This window comes from Carassius carassius, chromosome 38 (genome assembly GCF_963082965.1).
Source record: "Carassius carassius chromosome 38, fCarCar2.1, whole genome shotgun sequence".
Classification (NCBI taxonomy): Eukaryota; Metazoa; Chordata; class Actinopteri; order Cypriniformes; family Cyprinidae; genus Carassius; species Carassius carassius.
Window position 1 is genome coordinate 6,068,685 of NC_081792.1, and position 20,958 is coordinate 6,089,642.

General features: G+C 38.4%; 1 protein-coding gene across 1 annotated transcript; it reads left to right on the plus strand.

The window, feature by feature from the left end:
• Nucleotides 1-348: 348 nt before the first annotated feature.
• On the plus strand, nucleotides 349-11,513 carry LOC132119225 (microspherule protein 1-like). Its single transcript, XM_059529023.1, has 14 exons — nucleotides 349-521; nucleotides 702-864; nucleotides 956-1,085; nucleotides 1,736-1,897; nucleotides 1,976-2,085; nucleotides 2,640-2,748; nucleotides 2,885-3,023; nucleotides 3,111-3,186; nucleotides 4,059-4,087; nucleotides 4,190-4,282; nucleotides 4,367-4,449; nucleotides 7,117-7,204; nucleotides 7,866-7,993; nucleotides 10,971-11,513. Exons 1-14 carry the CDS (start codon nucleotides 512-514, stop codon nucleotides 11,055-11,057), a joined length of 1,407 nt encoding a protein of 468 aa, XP_059385006.1. The 5' UTR covers nucleotides 349-511; the 3' UTR covers nucleotides 11,058-11,513.
• The last annotated feature ends 9,445 nt before the right edge of the window (nucleotides 11,514-20,958 follow it).

Genomic DNA, 20,958 nt, shown 5'->3' on the forward strand with positions numbered 1-20,958 from the left:
GGTGTGTTTTGAGCGCTTCGAAACAGTCAAGCGTTGTGCTCTGACGACATTTCCTGTTTAACCCGGTCCCGGAAACGCTTCAAACTCCACAGAAGCCTCCAGTTAGCTTATCCCGTGTTAGCTTTATCGCTTTATTATTATTATTTATTTATTATTATTATTATTTTTAAAGCATAAAATAACAAATTATATTTGAATCTGGTCAGAGCGCAAAGATACTCATTCTTAAGGTAAACATACATCGCGTGAATGATCGGTTTTAATGTAAATACGTTGTGGTGGTGTCACGGTTTGTTGACATAGCAGTTGTCCCTGTTAAAGCAAATAAACCAATCAAATCATAATATTATACATCTAATATTGAATTACGCGATATATTGGAGTGTAGTATTGCACTAGTTTTAACTGCACATGCATTAATAGTCTTTGTTATTGCTTATATCTCGTCTGTCTGCTTCCAGTATTCATGATTCATCGGCTTTCTGGAAGTTGAGCAGCTGATCTGGAGATCATGGAGAAAGGTCAGACAGCATGATACTGACGCTGGCTGAATTAACACAACAACATTAGATTTTGTTTCCAAAATATTTTTGGTAGCAGCGTTCACACAAAGGGGGTGTTTTCTGTGACCCACGCTCTGGATGAATGGACAGGTGTTCAGAGTTCAGGTGTGTTGTGATGGACTGGATGATGTGTTGCAGATGTGAAGGCAGGCATGTCCTCTGTCGTGGCTCCAGAAGCGTCGGTTGGACCTGTGGTGTCACAGAGCCGCTCAGAGGACGAGGAGTCCACCGCTGTGAAGAGGTCCGCCGCTCAGGCCTTCAGTGGACCGGGAATGATCCCCAAACGCAGAAGCTCCTCCAGGTGAAGAGCAGTCCTCTGTTACCACAGCAGTCTTCTGGTTCACTGTGGTACTTTAAATGAGTCTTATAGGTGTCAAATCATTACATTTTAGATCAATAAAGAGAAAGAAGTTTGATGATGAACTGGTTGAGAGTAGCCTCGCGAAATCTACCAGTCGGGTCAAAGGTCAGCCTGTCATTGAACCAATCAGATGTGACCTCGCCATCAGTGACAAAAAGAAGGTAATGAAGGTTATTTGGATTTTATTTCATACATTTTTGGAATATTTTATTGTGGTGAATCTTACCTGTTATTTCTGTTTAAGCAGAAATATTAAAATTAATAAGGACCATTATTAATAGTTAATAATAATAAAATGAGCTTCAAATCAGCATATTAGAATGACTTCTGATGAACTGGGTGCAAATTCACCTTCGCCATAAGAAAAATAGACTACATTTTAAAATACATTCAAATGGAAAGCAGTTCTAAGTTTAGAGACTTAGCATTAGAGACTTATTTCAAAAACGTAAAAAAAAAAAAGCAAATTTTAACCAACAAATTGTCTGTATAGCTAAAACAATGTTTTGTGTCACTTTGCACTTTTAATTTAATAGATTCATTTTATTTCTTAAGTATTTCTTATTGTTTTATTAATTTTTTTGGTGTTGTATTTTTATATTATTTTCTTTAATTACGTATTTGCAATGCAGTCATTAAATGTTTACATATAAGGACGGGTTCTTCTTAGTGTCTGACACATGCGTTTTCATTGAAATAGCTTTTTAATGTGTGTTTTATTGTTTTAAAGTGAACATGCATAGTGCTTACTGATATGTAACATCTGTATTTTAAGTAAACATCTGTTGATCTGCCACTCTCTGAACCACAGGGTTTAAAGTCTGCCAGCTCTTTTACACATCCCCTTTCCATGGTGATCGCTCCTTCAATGACCAAACGAATGAAGAAGAGCAAGCAGCCGTTACAGATCACCAAAGACCTGGGCCGCTGGAAACCCAGCGATGACCTGCTGCTCATCAATGCCGTTTTGCAGGTCAGCTGTCAGAATTGAGTTCTTTAGAGACGTGCTGCTGAGATGAATTGAACTGGAGTACATACACTTTCTCTTCAGACCACAGATCTCTCGTCTGTTCATCTGGGGGTGAAATTCAGCTGTCGCTTCACGCTGCGAGAGATTCAGGAGCGCTGGTACGCTCTACTGTATGACCCAGTCATATCAAAGTGAGTTTCTGACCAAATTAGCCTTCTGATTTAGTTACAGTTCCTGATTTAAACTATTAGGAAGTGAAAGTTTGGTCTGTCGGTGTTGGAAGCGAGACTATTGTTTTGACAGTGCTGAGAAGTCCCAAGACACATCTGCATTTCAAGCTCCAATTCCCTCTCGACGTCTTAATTAGTTACCTCTCTTTAACCATTCTGCTGAATTCTAAAAACACTTTAATAATTGATTCAGTTATGCTCAAACAGTCTGCCATTATGCAATGGTGTTTTAAACAAGTCTTAGAATATCTTCCCAAATTTTGATTCCATGAAACTCTTAGCTACAGTTTTGTCCTTATTCGTATGTGTTGCGGAAAAAAAGAAAAAGGTATTATAATACGATTACAGAACAGAACCAAGGAGAAATTGATATCTGAAATATAAGTTTGTGTGTTTTTACAGATTTATGCTTTTAAATTGATTCATATTTCAGTGACCTTTAAGTGTCCTTTTTACTTTTCCCTTAGCATAGGATCTGAGTGTATATTTCTCTGAGGGATTTGTCTGTTCCTCAGATTGGCGTGGCAGGCCATGAGACAGCTTCATCCAGAGGCCATCGCTGCTATTCAGAGTAAAGCTCTCTTCAGTCAGGCAGAGGAAGCCCTGCTCGCTAAGATCACCTCAGTAAGACATCCATTCTGGAACGAGATCAGCATTTTGTTGAGATGTTACAATGAATGCTTTCTAGGTTTTGTAGATGAGATTGTTGTTTTAAATGTAAACGCTGTACAGTTGATCCTTGCTTTATGTTTGTGAGTAGAGCAGTCAGCCTAAGCTGGAGGTTTTTCAAGATTTGCTGAACAAGCACCCGAATGTCTTTTACCCGTCGCGCACTGCTAAGAATCTGATGGTCCACTGGCAGCTGCTCAAGCAGTACTATCTGCTGGAGGACCAGAGCGGTGAGATGCTGTCAGACGTCACTACAGTCTGCTGCTCCTGCATGTGTTGATCGCCTTCATTTTCACACTCCTCTGATGTGTTTCTAGTTCAACCTCTGCCTAAAGGAGAGCAAGTGCTGAACTTCTCTGATGCTGAGCAGGTGGTTGATGATGCCAAACTCAAGTAAGGAAACTGTCTTACTCTTACTCACCATCACGTCATGAGTAAATTGAAAAATAATATTGTACAATAATACTTAGTCCTGCAGTGTGACTAAAGAACTTAAAAAAAAATATATATATTTATGAAATTTTATACACAACAACAAAAAAGCAGATCAAATTGAAATCTCACATACAGAATCAACCACTAAAACAACAACCAAAAGATATATCTCTCACACACACACACACACACACACCATGACACTCACCCTTCCTGCCTGAACACCAGATTAAATAAAAATTATTTACCGAATACAAAACCATCCGTGATCCTAGGCACCTAAAAACATGGAACATGAGGTGATTGTAAGAGGAAACTCAAGGGTCAGTTCTGCTAAGTTTATCTTTTGTACTATAATGTAACCATGTATTACTTCAAATGACAAATAAACTTTTAAAAGTCAATTCAAGTTTAATATTTTTTGTCATGCTGCAGCAAACTGTTCAAAATGCCACTCACTATATGTACATGTAGATTAAAAAATGGTTTACTGTGAGAAAGCTTGTTTTCATGCATACTAGGGGTGTATTCTTAACTCATGTACTTGTGGCATTGTCAGTAAGCAGTACACAATTTTAGTGAAAATATAGTGAGCTTGTGTTAACCATGGGCCTTATTTTTGGCTAATTAAAAATCCCACTGACTTCACGACGATGGAACCAGAAGCGCTAAAATACTGTTTTCAGATTCCAGCCTACGATATGTCATCCCTGCAGCGCTCTATTCTCGTTCTTAATGTGTTGACTCAGCCTTTTGTGGTAATTATGTATAATGAATGACTCTGGTGACGTTCTGATTCTGATCGTTTCTTTTTTTTAATTTTTTATCAGGGACAGCAGGGATGAAGTCTTAGAGCACGGTGAGTTATTTCATACAGCCTCTTGTTGTTTTAGATGTGCTTTAATATAGTCATTTCAGTACTCTTTCCTATGTGTATGAAACTTTACTGGCTTTTGTGTAGAGCTGATGATTGCAGATAGACATCAGAAGCGTGAGATCAGACAGCTGGAGCAGGAGCTTCCTCGCTGGCAGGTGTTAGTGGACAGTATCACAGGTCAGGTTTATTACACTGTCTTTTTTGTATAGTTATCAGAATAGTGTGATTGCTGAGTGTGATTGTGTGATCTGATTATTACAGGCATGAATTCACCAGACTTTGATAATCAGACGCTGGCAGCTTTACGTGGACGAATGGTCAGATATCTGATGAGATCTAGAGAGGTCAGTGGCTGTTTAATGTCATGCATGCACAGGAATATCGCTCACTTTGATATATGTGAAATGAACACATTATGTACTTAAAGGCTGTTTGAATAACATTGTGTATATGAATTAAATTCTCTTAGCCACTGTGGCAAGAAAGTGACAAAATATTGGTTGCACTTAATTTTACAGTGTGTGAACTTATGGTGTAGTTACTCAAGAAAGTACTGAGTAATAGAAGGCAACTGCGTGGACTCGGCATGGGTTAAGGTTCTGGTTTAGTATATAGTTATTACCCAGGTATTGGGATTACTTTAGTAAAGTATGTAGTGTATACAGGTGCATTTCAATAAATTAGAATGTCGTAGAAAAAAGTTAATTTATTTCAGTTATTCAGTTGAGAAACTTGTGTATTAAATTCTGTGCACACATACTGAAGTAGTTTAAGTCTTTGGTTCTTTTAATTGTGATGATTTTGGCTCACATTTAACAAAAACCCATCAATTCACACCATCTCAACAAATTAGAATATGGTGACATGTCAATCAGCTAATCAACTCAAAACACTCGCTAAGGTTTCCTGAGCCTTCAAAATGGTCTGTCAGTTTGGTTTACTAGGCTACACAATCATGGGGAAGAGTGCTGATCTGACAGTCGTCCATAAGACAATCATTGACAGCTGTGGCCTAATGGTTAGAGAGTTGGACTTGTAATCCGATGGTTTCAGTTTCGAGTCTTGTGCTGGCAGGAGTTGTAGGTGGGAGGGAGTGAATGAACAGAGCTCTGTTCCAACTTCAATACCCATGGCTGAAGTGCCCTTGAGCAAGGGCGCTGGATCTATAGCTGCCCACTGCTCCGGGTGTGTGTTCACGGTGTGTTCACTACTCACTGCTGTGTGTGTGCACTTGGATGGGTTAAATGCAGAGCACCAATTCCAAGTATGGGTTACCATACTTGGCAAATGTCATGACTTTCACTTTCAACCAAACAAACAAAACAAACATTTATTGCCAAAGAAGCTGGCTGTTCACAGAGTGCTGTATCCAAGCATGTTAACAGAAAGCAACCGAGAGAACCGCAGCCTTATGAGGATTGTCAAGCAAAATCAATTCAAGGAAGGGACTAAGGCTGGGGCCAAGCCACCACACAGCTGGCTACAGTTGTTGTATTCCTCTTGTTAAGACACTCCTGTACCACAGACGACGTCAGAGGCGTCTTACCTGGGCTAAGGAGAAGAAGAACTGGACTGTTGTCCAGTGGTCCAAAGTCCCTTTTTTTAGATGAGAGCAAGTTTTGTATTTTATTTGGAAACCAAGGTCCTAGAGTCTGGAGGAAGAGTGGAGAAGCTCATAGCCCAAGTTACTTGAAGTCCAGTGTTAAGTTTCCACAGTCTGTGATGATTTGGGGTGCAACGTCATCTGCTGGTGTCGGTCCATTTTGTTTTTTGAAAACCAAAGTCACTGCACCTGTTTACCAAGAATTTTTGTAGCACTTCATGCTTCCTTCTAGAGCTGAAACAACGAATCGATTTAATCGATTAAAATCGATTATTAAAATAGTTGTCAACTAATTTAGTCATCGATTCGTTGCTAAATAACTTATGTGCCATAAGCGGCTCATTTCGTGCATATTTCAAATCTGCGGTGACCAAAGTGTGGCAGTAATGAGCCACCGGAGGTTGTACTCAGCCAGTACAGCAGGAGAAGTAGCGAATAGCCAATAGCTGGCCTCGTTTTATGTCACGTGCTTCCCGAACAGCGTCTCTGCTGCATTCAGCAGGATGTGGGAGTCCTTTATTTTGAACCTTCAAAAAAGATTAACCTGTAAACTCTGCACTTCATATCGCGTCTTTTGCGCGCTCATGTTCGTTATTTCCTATGTAGGCGCGCAGTATGCGCGCTCATAATGGAAGCGACGCGGTCGCGACGCACCCGTTTTTCCAGGCGCGTCTACACAGCATCGAGTTAAAAACATTTCAACTTTTCAGAATGCGGCAAGCGCAACGCGGGTCATGTGACAAGAACTAAATAATCAGCTTCATCCTTTCCCGTACTGTTAAAGAAACCTGTGCTTCCAGACCACCTCAGCAGTGCCACAAACTGATCCCCTCCATGCCACACTGAATTGAGGCAATAATTAAAGCAAAAGACGCCCCTACCAATTATTGATTACATGTACAGTAAATGAACATACTTTCCAGAAGTATTTTTTGGATCTAATTTGTTGAGATAGTGAATTGGTGGGTTTTTGTTAAATGTGAGCCAAAATATCACAAAAGAACCAAAGACTTAAACTACTTCAGTCTGTGTGCACTGAATTATTTAATACACAAGTTTCACAATTTGATTTGAATTACTGAAACAAATGAACTTTTCCACAACATTCTAATTTATTTAAATGTGCCTGTTTATGCAGATCAGGAGTGTAAGATAAAGTGCTACCAAAATATCTTCTGCTTTTGCTGTACAAGCTTTTCTCAGAGCTAAATTTTGATCTGTCTGTTGTTTTAATAAACAGCAGACTTGTTTGTGAAATGCTTCACTTGCAATGTGTCTGTGATATTTAAAAAAGAAAGTAAAGTTGCTTGCTTTGATATTTAGTTATCTAATACAGTTGGTATATATGTTTCTAAAGCAATAGTTCACCCACAGTTGACTGATAACAATGTCTTTTGAACGGTTTCAGATCACACTGGGACGTGCAACTAAAGACAAACAGATAGATGTAGATCTGTCTTTGGAGGGTCCTGCATGGAAGATCTCCAGAAAGCAAGGTTGGGCAGTTGAACAGCATTATTCATGATTTCCACAACTAAACTTTATTACAACATAGAGAAGGCATTATGTGATTTACTGAGGGATGTAGTTACTTATCTTTAGCTTCCATTAAACAGTGCACTTTCTTCAAGTGTCCAAGTTCCACTGACTATCGATTACAGCATCACATTTAGGTTTACTGCGGTTGTGTCACAGATTTCCATTTACAATGATTTTTTTTTTTTTTTTTTTGCAGCAGCATTGAGTCTTGTAACCAGTGAGACATGTCCGTGTAGCATGTGAGCCAGAAATGCTAAAATGAGTTCAGAGTCCATAGAAAATAAAGCATGGCTCTTCAGCAGTACTTCCTGTTTGTAATTTTGAAGTCTGCTAATTGGATCAATAAAGGGTACACAGTGAATTAAGTGACCCAGCATTCATTTATGCAAAGTTTATGGACCTTCTGGCTAAATAAAATGGTGCAAGATCTTCAAGTACAAGCTCACTAGTTGTTACTAGGCCACTAGCAAGTAAGATGCACAACCGATGCAACACTGCCCAGCTGTATAGATTTCATTATAAACTTTTGATGCTTTGAATTATCACCAGGACTTTTGAACAGCATTGTGTAAACAGGATGCAATTTTAAATGATATACATTTGTTTTTTAAACTCCAGGGATCATTAAACTGAAAAATAATGGAGATTTCTTCATCGCCAATGAAGGCCGAAGACCCATTTACATTGATGGACGACCAGTTTTATCTGGAAACAAGTGGAAACTCAACAACAATTCTGTGATGGAGGTATTAACATGCTTGCATTTGAGTCAAAATCACTTTTGAAAAATGACAGCAGTCAAAAAATAGTGATTTACCTAATTTAGACTGAATATTTTCACATGTTTTTTATCTGTCATGACTGAAAAATCATGAAAATTCGTTTGTCTAAGGGGTAGGAATACAGTTTTATTGCCCCTTATTTATTTTTGCATTCAGCTCCAGAATATTTATTGCATCAATTCCTAAATATCAGATAAACGGTTTCTATCATATTGTCCTCTATGTACAGACAATTTATCAGCTGGTTTTCCCAAATAATAGGGATTCGCTTTAAATTCAGTTTTCATGGTGGAAGCCAGTAGTATAATTTAGCAACTGAATCACATCAAGAGTTCTCAACCGCAAACTGAGATCTGATCTCAGCATCATCCAGTCTGTCTGGAATGACATGAAGAAACTGAAGAAACTGAGACAGACTCAATCCAGAAGAACTGTGGCAATAGGTGCATTTACATGGACACTTTTTGCTTCCATTGGAATGAATTCATTCTGATTGATGAATCCGAACGTAGTGTTTACATGAACGGTAAATATAGTGATCGGGTTGATGTGTGCGTTTATACGTCACAAGCTTCTGATCGGATTTACTCTTTTGACATGCGAACACTGCATGAATATACAGTTTCCCGATGCTGTTTTAAAAAGCACACGTAATATTTATCTACTTCGGGTCCTAATTAGGCGACGACCTGCACATAAACTGTTGGGGTGCTTAACTTTAGCAAAAAAAAAAAAGTAGTAAAAGTGCCTCTTCCCGCACTCAAAAATAGTCGTCTGTTGATGAGAGTCTTAAACGAGGACTGGTGGAACGAGGTCGTCTTGCACTTCACATACACTGAGTGAAAGGGGAGATTTATAATGATAGGGACACTTATTTATGACACTTTATTCACTAGGAAGAACACCTCGTTCCGCGCGTCATACGTCATTACGCTATTTCTACATCACTGCGCATGCACAGTACTTTCCAGTTTCGGTTTTCAATCCGATCAATTGTTTACTTGTTCTCCTGCTCAGATTACAAAAGGGATAAACCACCCCTTACAATCCGATCGAAATTTTAGTTGGATCGAGCCAATTCAATCCGATTGACTTGTTTACATGTGACATTTTTATTCTAATTGTGCTTCTAGTCCTATTACGATCGGATTAGAAGGGTCCATGTAAACGCAGCTAGTGTCTCCAAGATGCTTGAAGAAACCTTCCTGCAAAGCAACCTGAGAAACTATGCACGAGTGCACCTAGTGCAAAAGCTGCTTTAAACGCAAAGGATGCACACACAAAATTTAGTTTAGAAGTTAATTTAGAAGTTAAATGATAATCTATTTATTTATTTTTGACAGCATCCTAATTTTACCACATTTTTACACAAGTGCGTAAAACCTTTAACACTACTGTAGTTTTGCAGGAAGGTTTCTTGAAGCGTCTTGGAGACATTGCCGCAGTTCTTATGGATTGAGTCTGTCTCAGTTTGTTCAGTTTCTTCATGATATTCCAGACAGACTGATGATGCGGAGATCAGATCTCTGTGTGGAGCACTGGCTGCTGTCAGACTCCAAATTGTACTGGATTCTTACCTTTAAGTGCAAAATGAATGTTTGGAAATGTAAACTGATGTTTCCTACTGACACACTACTGCAAAAGATAGAAACAACTGATTTAAAACCATTTTTTAGCTTGTGAAAATACTAGTGTTTTAATCATTTTAGCCACCACTGTAAGAGGCAAATGAACACAAGAACAGAGTTATCTTGAAATGTTTTAGGAATTCTAGAATTAATCAGCCCCACAATAGTGCACATGTAAATATTTGACAGCTGCCAAGTCAGAAGATAACAAGACAAAGCATCTTGTTATCTTCAGAGCATCTTTATTGTGTGGTTTATGTGTAGTCCTGCATTTGCCTCTATCATTATTTACACTGTGTGTGTGTGAATTAGTGGGTGGGGCTAAACAGGCAGTGATGTAGAAGCTGGTGTTGATCATCTTCTGTGGAGGCAGGGTTTACACACTCTATTACGTCATTAAGTGTCACATTCCACAACCTGTCGTTATGGTAGACTGGCTTCAATATTAAATGTTTTTAGACCAAAGAGAAAATTTTGAGTTCTGAACCTTACAGGATGTATTTATAGTACGATGACCTATAAAAAAAAATGTTCAGTTCATGACCCCTTTAACACTGCTGTAGGCAGGCTGGTATTGTTTAATTTTTATAAAATGTTATTCACACTCTTACTATTCAACTAATGGCTGATTTATACTTCTGAAATAAATAAAATAGATATCAAAGAACAGATCATTTATTTAAAACTACAAATAAAGAAACGACAAAGGAACAGATGAAGATGGCATTATTTCAATCTCCACAAGGACTTGTAACGTACCATGGAAGAACAACTGTTTGTTGTGGACAACAAAGTGTTGTAATGTTACTTTTTATAATAAATAAGACACTTGTTATTTGCTTTGTTTTATTTTAAATAAGGTGTAACATTAAAAAATATTAAAGGGGAAAAAACAAACTCCAAACTCAAATACATATGGAGGGAGGGGTACTAGCAGACCGATCACAGCCCTTGCGGTCCGCATAGATTTGACGAGCTTTGACATTTTTGGAGAGGTGCACATCAGGTTATGCTGTAGCCTGCATGTACTACGCACAAACTATGGCGTAGTTTCGACGCAGAAGTATAAATCAGCCTTAACATACTGAAGATAGCGTTTTAGTGGACCAGTGTGTCATTTGTATAGTTTAAATTTCTTTTCTTTTTTTACAATAAACAAAATTTACTGTTACATAAAATGTCAAAATGTTGTACCTTACACTTTATTTTAATAATGTTATTAAATATAACATGCTCAACAGTTGTATCCAGATTAATTCTCTAAAGGAATGGAAAGCTAGTTAATAAAGCACATCTGTGTTTGTTTTGTCCAGATTGCAGGCCTTCGCTTCGTGTTTCTGATCAATCAGGAGTTGATTTCTCTCATTAAAGCTGAAGCTGCTAAGATGAACCAGGCATGATGCAGACTTCACTGTTCACGAGCTGTCGAGCACCATTCAGTCACAGCTGTTCTGTCCTGTCTTTATCCCTGAGCAGAGTCATACACAGAAGACTTTTCAGCACGAGATGATAGAGCCCTCATAGCATCAGCTGAGCCGGGATCTGGACCTCAGACTGAAGGAAAATGATTTGGAAATGAATTGGACATTTTATGTGCCTGTTATTTAAGGCACATTTGTACAGAAAGAATGGACTGTGTTTGTGAGCTTTGTGTCTGTGTGTAGATTTGCTTTTTTTATTATTAATTTGTATTAGAGAAACTGTTCGTTTTGTTGGCTTGGACATTTATTGTTTGTTTATACTTCAAACCCAGTGACTTTGTATTGTCTAAGCTAAGTCAGTATGCTAATATTCTGCCATGACAGAAGTAGTGTAAATATATTAATAAAAGACTGATTAAAACAGAAAAAAGCCATGTTTGCTGCAAATTAGTTTGTTAATTTTAGGTCAAATGATTCAGATTGAATGATTCACTTTGATTGCAAAGTATTGTACATGTGACATCAAACTGCAGTTTTTTTTATAACAAATGCATGTTTCATGCAAGTCAAGGAGATTTAATTCTCAAAGCTAGAAACTCGGTTTTTGAAACCATGACTGGTGCATGTGGGTGCATTTCCACTCACCAGATGCACAATTATGCATAGGTTCACTGTCACAGAATAACATATTTCAAATATGTTCAAATATGCTTGGTGTTTTTCCTTTTCTTTGGTAAGACGGTTCTTGTGGAAAAATAAAGTGTTCCACTGCATCCTATCTTTGCACCTCACCCACTTGAATGAACAATTTATTACAGTATTACAACTTTTAATCCAGTGTAAAATAGCCTAATAATAATCGAAAAGTTGGCTTTAATTTTGATGGCTGTAAATCAGTACATTGAAAAAGTCATTGGGATTTGTTCTTTGCCCTTTTAATGAAAAGGCTAAGAAATCAAGATTCTGCACTGTTGGTTTCTGTACACAAGAACTGCACGGTTCAAAACAAGTGTCTAATCTGTTATGACGCAATCATGACATTCCAAATATTTTTGCAACAGCTGTCAGTAAATTTGTATTATTTCTTTCTTTCTTTTTTTGAAAGAAATGAAAACTTTTATTCAGCAAGGATTTTGTGTTAAATTTTTAAGAAGTGATTACAAATATTTATATTGTTAGAAAAGATTTATATTTTGAATAAATGCTGTTATTTTAAACTTTTTATTCACCAGAGAATCCTGAAAAAAATTGTTGCATTTTCCAAAAAAAACTATTTGGCAGCACAACTGTTGCCAACATTGATAATTTAAATAAAAAAATCATCTTATTAGAATGATTTAGTGAGGATCATGTGACACTTTATATGTGTAATGGCTGATGGAAATTCATCTTTGCATCACAGAAATAAATTATATTTTAAAGAATATTAAAATAAAAAAACATAATTTTATATTATAATAACATTTTGCAAGATTACTGCTCTTTTTTTCTGTATTTTTGATCAAATAAATGCAGCCTTGATGATAATGCATAAGAGACTTCTTTAAAAAAACATTACAAGTCTTACTGATCCTAAATTTTAACCGGTTGTGTGTGTGTGTGTGTGTATGTATGTATGTATGTATATATATATATATATATATATATATATATATATATATATAGATATAGATAGATAGATAGATAGATAGATTTTTTCTTAATAGACGTGGTCACCCTCTAAAGTCAAAGTCACCTTTATTTATATAGCGCTTTAAACAAAATACATTGCGTCAAAGCAACTGAACAACATTCATTAGGAAAACAGTGTCAATAATGCAAAAATGATTGTTAAAGGCAGTTCATCATTGAATTCAGTGATGTCATCATCTCTGTTCAGTTTAAATAGTGTCTGTGCATTTATTTGCAATCAAGTCAACGATATCGCTGTAGATGAAGTGTCCCCAACTAAGCAAGCCAGAGGCGACAGCGGCAAGGAACCGAAACTCCATCGGTGACAGAATGGAGAAAAAAACCTTGGGAGAAACCAGGCTCAGTTGGGGGGCCAGTTCTCCTCTGACCAGACGAAACCAGTAGTTTAATTCCAGGCTGCAGCAAAGTCAGATTGTGCAGAAGAATCATCTGTTTCCTGTGGTCTTGTCCTGGTGGTCCTCTGAGACAAGGTCTTTACAGGGGATCTGTATCTGGGGCTCTAGTTGTCCTGGTCTCTGCTGTCTTTCAGGGATGTAGAGGTCCTTTCTAGGTGCTGATCCACCATCTGGTCTGGATACGTACTGGATCCGGGTGACTGCAGTGATCCTCTGATCTGGATACAGACTGGATCTGGTGGCCACGGTGACCTCGGAACAAGAGAGAAACAGACAAATATTAGCGTAGATGCCATTCTTCTAATGATGTAGCAAGTACATAGGTTGTTATGGGAAGTGTTTCCGGTTCCGGTTTACCTAATTAATGCAGCCTAAAAATCCTTTAACGGATTTGGATAATAAAAGCATATTAGTATGTTATGTGTATGCCAGGTTAAAGAGATGGGTCTTTAATCTAGATTTAAACTGCAAGAGTGTGTCTGCCTCCCGAACAATGTTAGGTAGGTTATTCCAGAGTTTAGGTGCCAAATAGGAAAAGGATCTGCCGCCCGCAGTTGATTTTGATATTCTAGGTATTATCAAATTGCCTGAGTTTTGAGAACGTAGCGGACGTAGAGGATTATAATGTAAAAGGAGCTCATTCAAATACTGAGGTGCTAAACCATTCAGGGCTTTATAAGTAATAAGCAATATTTTAAAATCTATACGATGCTTGATAGGGAGCCAGTGCAGTGTTGACAGGACCGGGCTAATATGGTCATACTTCCTGGTTCTAGTAAAAACTCTTGCTGCTGCATTTTGGACTAGCTGTAGTTTGTTTACTAAGCGTGCAGAACAACCACCCAATAAAACATTACAATAATCTAACCTTGAGGTCATAAATACATGGATTAACATTTCTGCATTTGACATTGAGAGCATAGGCCGTAATTTAGATATATTTTTGAGATGGAAAAATGCAGTTTTACAAATGCTAGAAACGTGGCTTTCTAAGGAAAGATTGCGATCAAATAGCACACCTAGGTTCCTAACTGATGACGAAGAATTGACAGAGCAACCATCAAGTCTTAGACAGTGTTCTAGGTTATAACAAGCGGAGTTTTTAGGTCCTATAATTAACACCTCTGTTTTTTCAGAATTTACCAGTAAGAAATTACTTGTCATCCAGTTTTTTATATCGACTATGCAATCCATTAGTTTTTCAAATTGGTGTGTTTCACCGGGCTGCGAAGAAATATAGAGCTGAGTATCATCAGCACAACAGTGAAAGCTAACACCATGTTTCCTGATGATATCTCCCAAGGGTAACATATAAAGCGTGAAGAGTAGCGGCCCTAGTACTGAGCCTTGAGGTACTCCATACTGCACTTGTGATCGATAGGATACATCTTCATTCACTGCTACGAACTGATGGTGGTCATATAAGTACGATTTAAACCATGCTAATGCACTTCCACTGATGCCAACAAAGTGTTCAAGTCTATGCAAAAGAATGTTGTGGTCAATTGTGTCAAACGCAGCACTAAGATCCAATAAAAAACTAAAAGAGAGATACACCCACGATCAGATGATAAGAGCAGATCATTTGTAACTCTAAGGAGAGCAGTTTCAGTACTATGATACGGTCTAAATCCTGACTGGAAATCCTCACATATACCATTTTTCTCTAAGAAGGAATATAATTGTGAGGATACCACCTTTTCTAGTATCTTGGACAGAAAAGGGAGATTCGAGATTGGTCTATAATTAACTAGTTCTTTGGGGTCAAGTTGTGGTTTTTTGATGAGAGGCTTAATAACAGCCAGTTTGAAGGTTTTGGGGACATATCCTAATGACAATGAGGAATTAATAATAGTCAGAAGAAGATCTATGACTTCTTGAAGCACCTCTTTTAGGAGCTTAGATGGTATAGGGTCTAACATACATGTTGTTGGTTTAGATGATTTAACAAGTTTATGCAATTCTTCCTTTCCTATAGTAGAGGATGAGTGGGACTGTTCCTCAGGGGGTCTATTGTGCACTGTCTGATGTGATACTGTAGCTGACGGCTGAATGGTTGCAATTTTATCTCTAATAGTATCGATTTTAGAAGTAAAGTAGTTCATAAAGTCATTACTGCTGTGGTGTTGGGAAATGTCAACACTTGTTGAGGCTTTATTTTTCGTTAATTTAGCCATTGTATTGAATAAATACCTGGGCTTATGTTTGTTTTCTTCTAAAAGAGAAGAAAAGTAATCGGATCTAGCAGTTTTTAATGCTTTTCTGTAGGATATGTTACTTTCCCGCCAAGCAATACGAAATACCTCTAGTTTTGTTTTCCTCCAGCTGCGCTCCATTTTTCGGGCTGCTCTCTTTAGGATGCGAGTATGCTCATTATACCATGGTGTCAAACTGTTTTCCTTAACCTTCCTTAAGCGTAAAGGAGCAACTTTATTTAAAGTGCTAGAAAAGAGAGAGTCCATAGTTTCTGTTACATCATCAAGTTGTTCTGAGGTTTTGGATATGCTAAGGAATTTGGTTACATCAGGAAGATAACTTAAAAAGCAGTCTTTTGTGTTAGAAGTGATGGTTCTTCCATACTTGTAACAAGAAGTAGAATTTACAATTTTGGCTATATGAAGTTTGCACAGAACTAAATAATGATCTGAGATATCATCACTTGGCTGAATAATTTCAACACCATCAACATCAATTCCATGTGACAGTATTAAATCTAGAGTATGATTTCGACAATGAGTAGGTCCTGAAACATGTTGTCTAACACCAATAGAGTTCAGAATGTCTATAAATGCTGATCCCAATGCATCTTTTTCATTATCAACATGGATATTAAAATCACCAACTATTAAAACTTTATCTGCAGCCAGAACTAACTCGGATGTAAAATCACCAAACTCTTTAATAAAGTCTGTATGTTGCCCTGGTGGCCTGTATACAGTAGCCATTACAAACATAACAGGGGATTTATCATTAACATTTGTTTCTGTGGATAATGTTATATGAAGCACCATTACTTCAAACGAGTTATACTTGAAGCCTGCCCTCTGAGAAATCCTGAAAACGTTTTTATAAATTGAAGCAACACCTCCACCTTTGCCTTTTAGACGTGGCTCATGTTTATAACAGTAATCTTGGGGGGTGGACTCATTTAAAATAATGTAATCATCAGGTTTTAGCCAGGTTTCTGTCAAACAGAGTACATCTATATTATGATCAGTGATCATATTATTTACAAAAAGTGTTTTCGTAGAAAGGGATCTGATATTCAATAAGCCAAGCTTTATCATTTGTTTATCCATATTGCTTCTGTTTTTTATTTGTTGAACCTCAATTAAATTGTTAATCTTAACTTTTTAGTTTTTTCTAGTTCGGGGACAGACACAGTCTCTATAGTGTGATATCTAGGTGAAAGAGTCTCTATGTGCTGAGAATTAACTGACCTCTGTGACGGGAGGCAGCTAGCAGACGGTCGGTTTAGCCAGTCTGTCTGCTTCCTGACCTGGGCCCCAGTTAGTCAAGTATAAACACTAAGACTATTTGCCATATTTCTAGAGAGAAGAGTGGCGCCACCCAAGGAGGGATGAAGACCATCTCTTTTAAACAGGTCAGGTCTGCCCCAAAAGCTTGTCCAATTGTCTATGAAACCTATGTTATTCTGTGGGCACCACTTAGACATCCAGCCATTGAGTAATGACAATCTGCTATGCATCTCATCACCACGGTAAGCAGGGAGGGGACCAGAGCATATTACAGTGTCTGACATCATGCTTGCAATTTCACACACCTCTTTAATGTTATTTTTAGTGATCTCCGACTGGCGAAGTCGAACATCATTAGCGCCGGCATGAATAACAATCTTACTGTATTTACGTTTAACATTAGCCAGCACTTTTAAATTTGCCAAGATGTCAGGCGCTCTGGCTCCCGGTAAACATTTGACTATGGTGGCTGGTGTCTCTATATTCACGTTCCGTACAATAGAATCACCAATAACTAGAGCACTTTCATCAGGTTTCTCAGTGGGTGCATCACTGAGTGGGGAGAACCTGTTTAATGTTTTGATCGGAACAGAGGAGCGGTGTTTTGACCCACGACTACGCTGCCTCACCGTCACCCAGTTGCCCTGCTGCTGGGGCTCTGTTTCCGGAACCGAACAATGTATAGGAATCCCTGAGCTAGACGCATCCAAAGCCGTATCTATAGCCCTAACATTCTTACTGTCCTCAATTAAAGTTTGGATGCGTGTCTCTAATTCTAAAATCTTCTCTGTCAGCCTAACTATTTCCCTGCGTTTATCACATGTGAATCCCTCATCTGCGACAGAGATAGATAAGCTGTACATGTGGCAAGAGGTGCAAGTAATAATGACAGGAGAAGCCATTACTCACCGTGCTTGATGAAATATTCTTTCTGCGGTTGTTTGATGAACTTGTGAAAAACTAAAAAACATCAGGATCGATGACATTCCACTCCAAATGAAACGAAAATCCGTCAGTCTTCCGATCCCGGCATCACTCTAAAATGTGGATGTTCTTGGTCATCTGAATGACAAATATAAAAAGTGTTTTTTTATTATTTTTTGGTCAAAAGAGAGACTAAGGCAGTACAGACGACCTCAGGCAGTACGGGTCGGCAGCAACACATCCAGCACCATCACACTGAACACTGGGGGCCCCCAAGGATGTGTGCTGAGCACCCCCCCCCCACTCTGCTGACCCATTACTGCACACTGTCACACAACTCCAACCTCTTTATTAAGTTTGCGGATGACACGACTGTGGTGGGTCTCATTAGCAATAGAGATGAGACAAACTACAGGAGCGAGTTGAGCCTCCTGGAAGGGTAGTGCAGTGACAACTATCTCTCTCTGTATGTGGAGAAGACGAAGGAGATTGTTGTAGACTTCAGGAGAGCACACTCAGCACGTTCCTCTGACCATCAATGATGTGACAGTGGAGAGAGTGAGCAGCACCAAGTCCCTGGGTGTGCACATCACAAAGGACCTCTCCTGGACCGACAACACCGCAGCACTGGCCAAGAAATCACAACAGCGTCTCTACTTCCTTCATGAACTGAGAAGAGCCAGAGCCCCATCCCCCATCATGTACACCTTCTACAGAGGCACCATCGAGAGCATCCTGACTATCTGCTTCACTGTGTGGTATGGCACCTGCAACACATCCTGCTGAAAGACTCTGCAACGCATAGTGAGAGCAGCTGAGAAGATCATTGGTGTCTCTCTCTCCCCCTCCAGGACGTTTATGGAACCCGTCTCACCCGCAAAGCCCTCTGAATCGCAGGTGATCCCACCCACCTGTCACACAGCTTTTCAGTCTGCTGCCATCAGGGAGGAGACTGCGGAGTCATGTTCATTTACAGCAGCGTCTTATAGAGATTATCTTGTGGAAAAAGCTGTGGATCAGATCCCAAAGTTGTTCCATTGGATTGAGATCTGGTGACTGTTGAGGCCATTTGAGTAAAGTAAACTCATTGTCATGTTCAAGAAACCAGTCTGAGATGATTTGAGCTTTGTGACATGGTACATTATCCTATTGGAAGTAGCCATCAGAAGATGGGTACACTGTAGTCATAAAGGGATGGACATGGTCAGCAACAATACTCAGGTAAACTGTGGTGTTTAAACAATGTTCACTTGGTACTAAGGGGCCCAAAAGTGTGCCAAGAAAATAACCCCCACAACAGACTAGTTTTCTTATATTGCCCAATTACGGTGAACCTGTGTGAATTGTAGCCTCTGTTTCCTGTTCTTAGCTGACAGGAGCGGCACCTGGTGTGGTCTTCTGCTGCTGTGGCCCATCTGCTTCAGGGTTCAATGTATTGTGTGTTCAGAGGTATTCTGTATACCTTGGTTGTAACGAGTGGTTGTTTGAGTTACTGTTGCCTTTCTATCATCTCTAACAAGTCTGCCCATTCTCCTTTGACCTTTGGCATTTTCGTCCACACAGCTGCCGCACACTGGATATTTTCTCTTTTTCGGACCATTCTCTGTAAACCCTAGAGATGGCCCCAGAACCAGGACTGAAAACCACTAACATAGCATGTCTCGAGGCACATATTTGAAAAAGTTAACATCTTTTAACCTGACATGGCAGAAAATGCGAGACACGAGTGCAGTGTTCAAAGATGTCTGTTTAGGGTATGTTTGCATACAGTAGAAAGGCTTTGTTTCTTAAGTGATATACAGGGTTCATTTAATACAATTTTATTAACCTAGCTAGCTAATGAAAATGAAATCTCCAAACTGCATTTGAAATCATGCAGTGTATGTGTAATATGTAAACAATTAGTAGAGCCCAACTGATATAGGTTTTTTGAGTGCCGATACCGATATTAGGGAGTAAAAAAAAGGAAATATAGATATATTGTCCAATATTGTTTATGTGTATATTAATAGTACAGCACCAGTCGAAAGTTTGGACACTTTCCCATTCGTGTCCAAACTTTTGACTGGTACTATATATAGAATGCAGTATATACTGTACATAAACAGAATATATACTCGTAAACACAGTTTTTGCAATTATCACTTAAATGTGGTGATGATGAAACACTTATAATGACGTTACAAAGATATGTAATGGAGGCAGGGAATTTAACAGTACACCTTATTACTCAAAATGAGTGTGACATCAGTGCACTGAACAGTAAAGTTGAAGTTTACTTAACTTCAGAACATTAATTCACTGATCTGCGCTATGCCACTGTATTCACACGAAGACAAAACTTACTAAAGAAGAGTGAAGTGTGACATAATATACCTCAGTAAATAAAAACTATTTAAGTTCACGTTTCACGCATTTTAATGCCCTTTGAATGTAACATGTATGTTCCCTTCAAACTGGGGGTCGAGAGGAACAGGATTAAGAACCTAATGTAAAATACTTTAATAATTCAATTCATATAAGCAGTGACTTGAAAACAAATTGAATACACTTGTTGATTGTTTTTTTTTTAAATGAATTTTGATTTACATTTTTAAAAATGTCTAAGTGTTCTGATATCATAATAAAGAAAAAATGATTAAAATATATATTTTTTTCATTTTCTTTTTTGTGAACACTTTTATGTGTCATTAACACATATACATAACAAATCCTTCTGGGAACGAGGGTTACCATCAAAAACAGAGACGTTTACTTTCAGTTGGTCACTCTCAACATCATGTCGGATGACCAATGAATTAGAGTCCCTACCAAAAGGCCACAGATACTGCCCCATCCAGTGTCCTGTGGGTGCCTCCTGTGCCCCTACTTTTTGGTGCAGGCCAGGGCTATCACAAGAGGACCAGCTACTAAACATATGTTGTAGCCTATAAACAATATTTGTAACAGTGCAGCAGTATGACTGTAACAGTGCTTTAAATAAATTCAGAGTTATTCTCATCAGCAGAGAAAGAATTATTTATAAACCCAGAATTAAATACAGCTCACAGACTTTGTATGGACATAAATTGCATTGCATACAGTGAACATAATGCTGTAATTTGTAAGTTGACTTGTAGAAGTAAACCCATGTTGCTAAGCAAGAAATAAGGGACAGCCAGGTGGCACTCTAGGTTTATAAACAGTGGAGGAGGAAGGTGGCATCCATGGTTGTTCACGTCTTGCCTCATTGGTTTCAGTTTTAAACTTAAAGCCTAGGAATGGAATGTTATTACGAAAACTTGCACAGTATGCCTTTGTAATTCATAGTAATGCAATTATATCAGATTTAAAAGGGTGCAACTAACTACTATGTAATAAAGCTGTTGCTTTTCTTCTTTGCAACAGCGT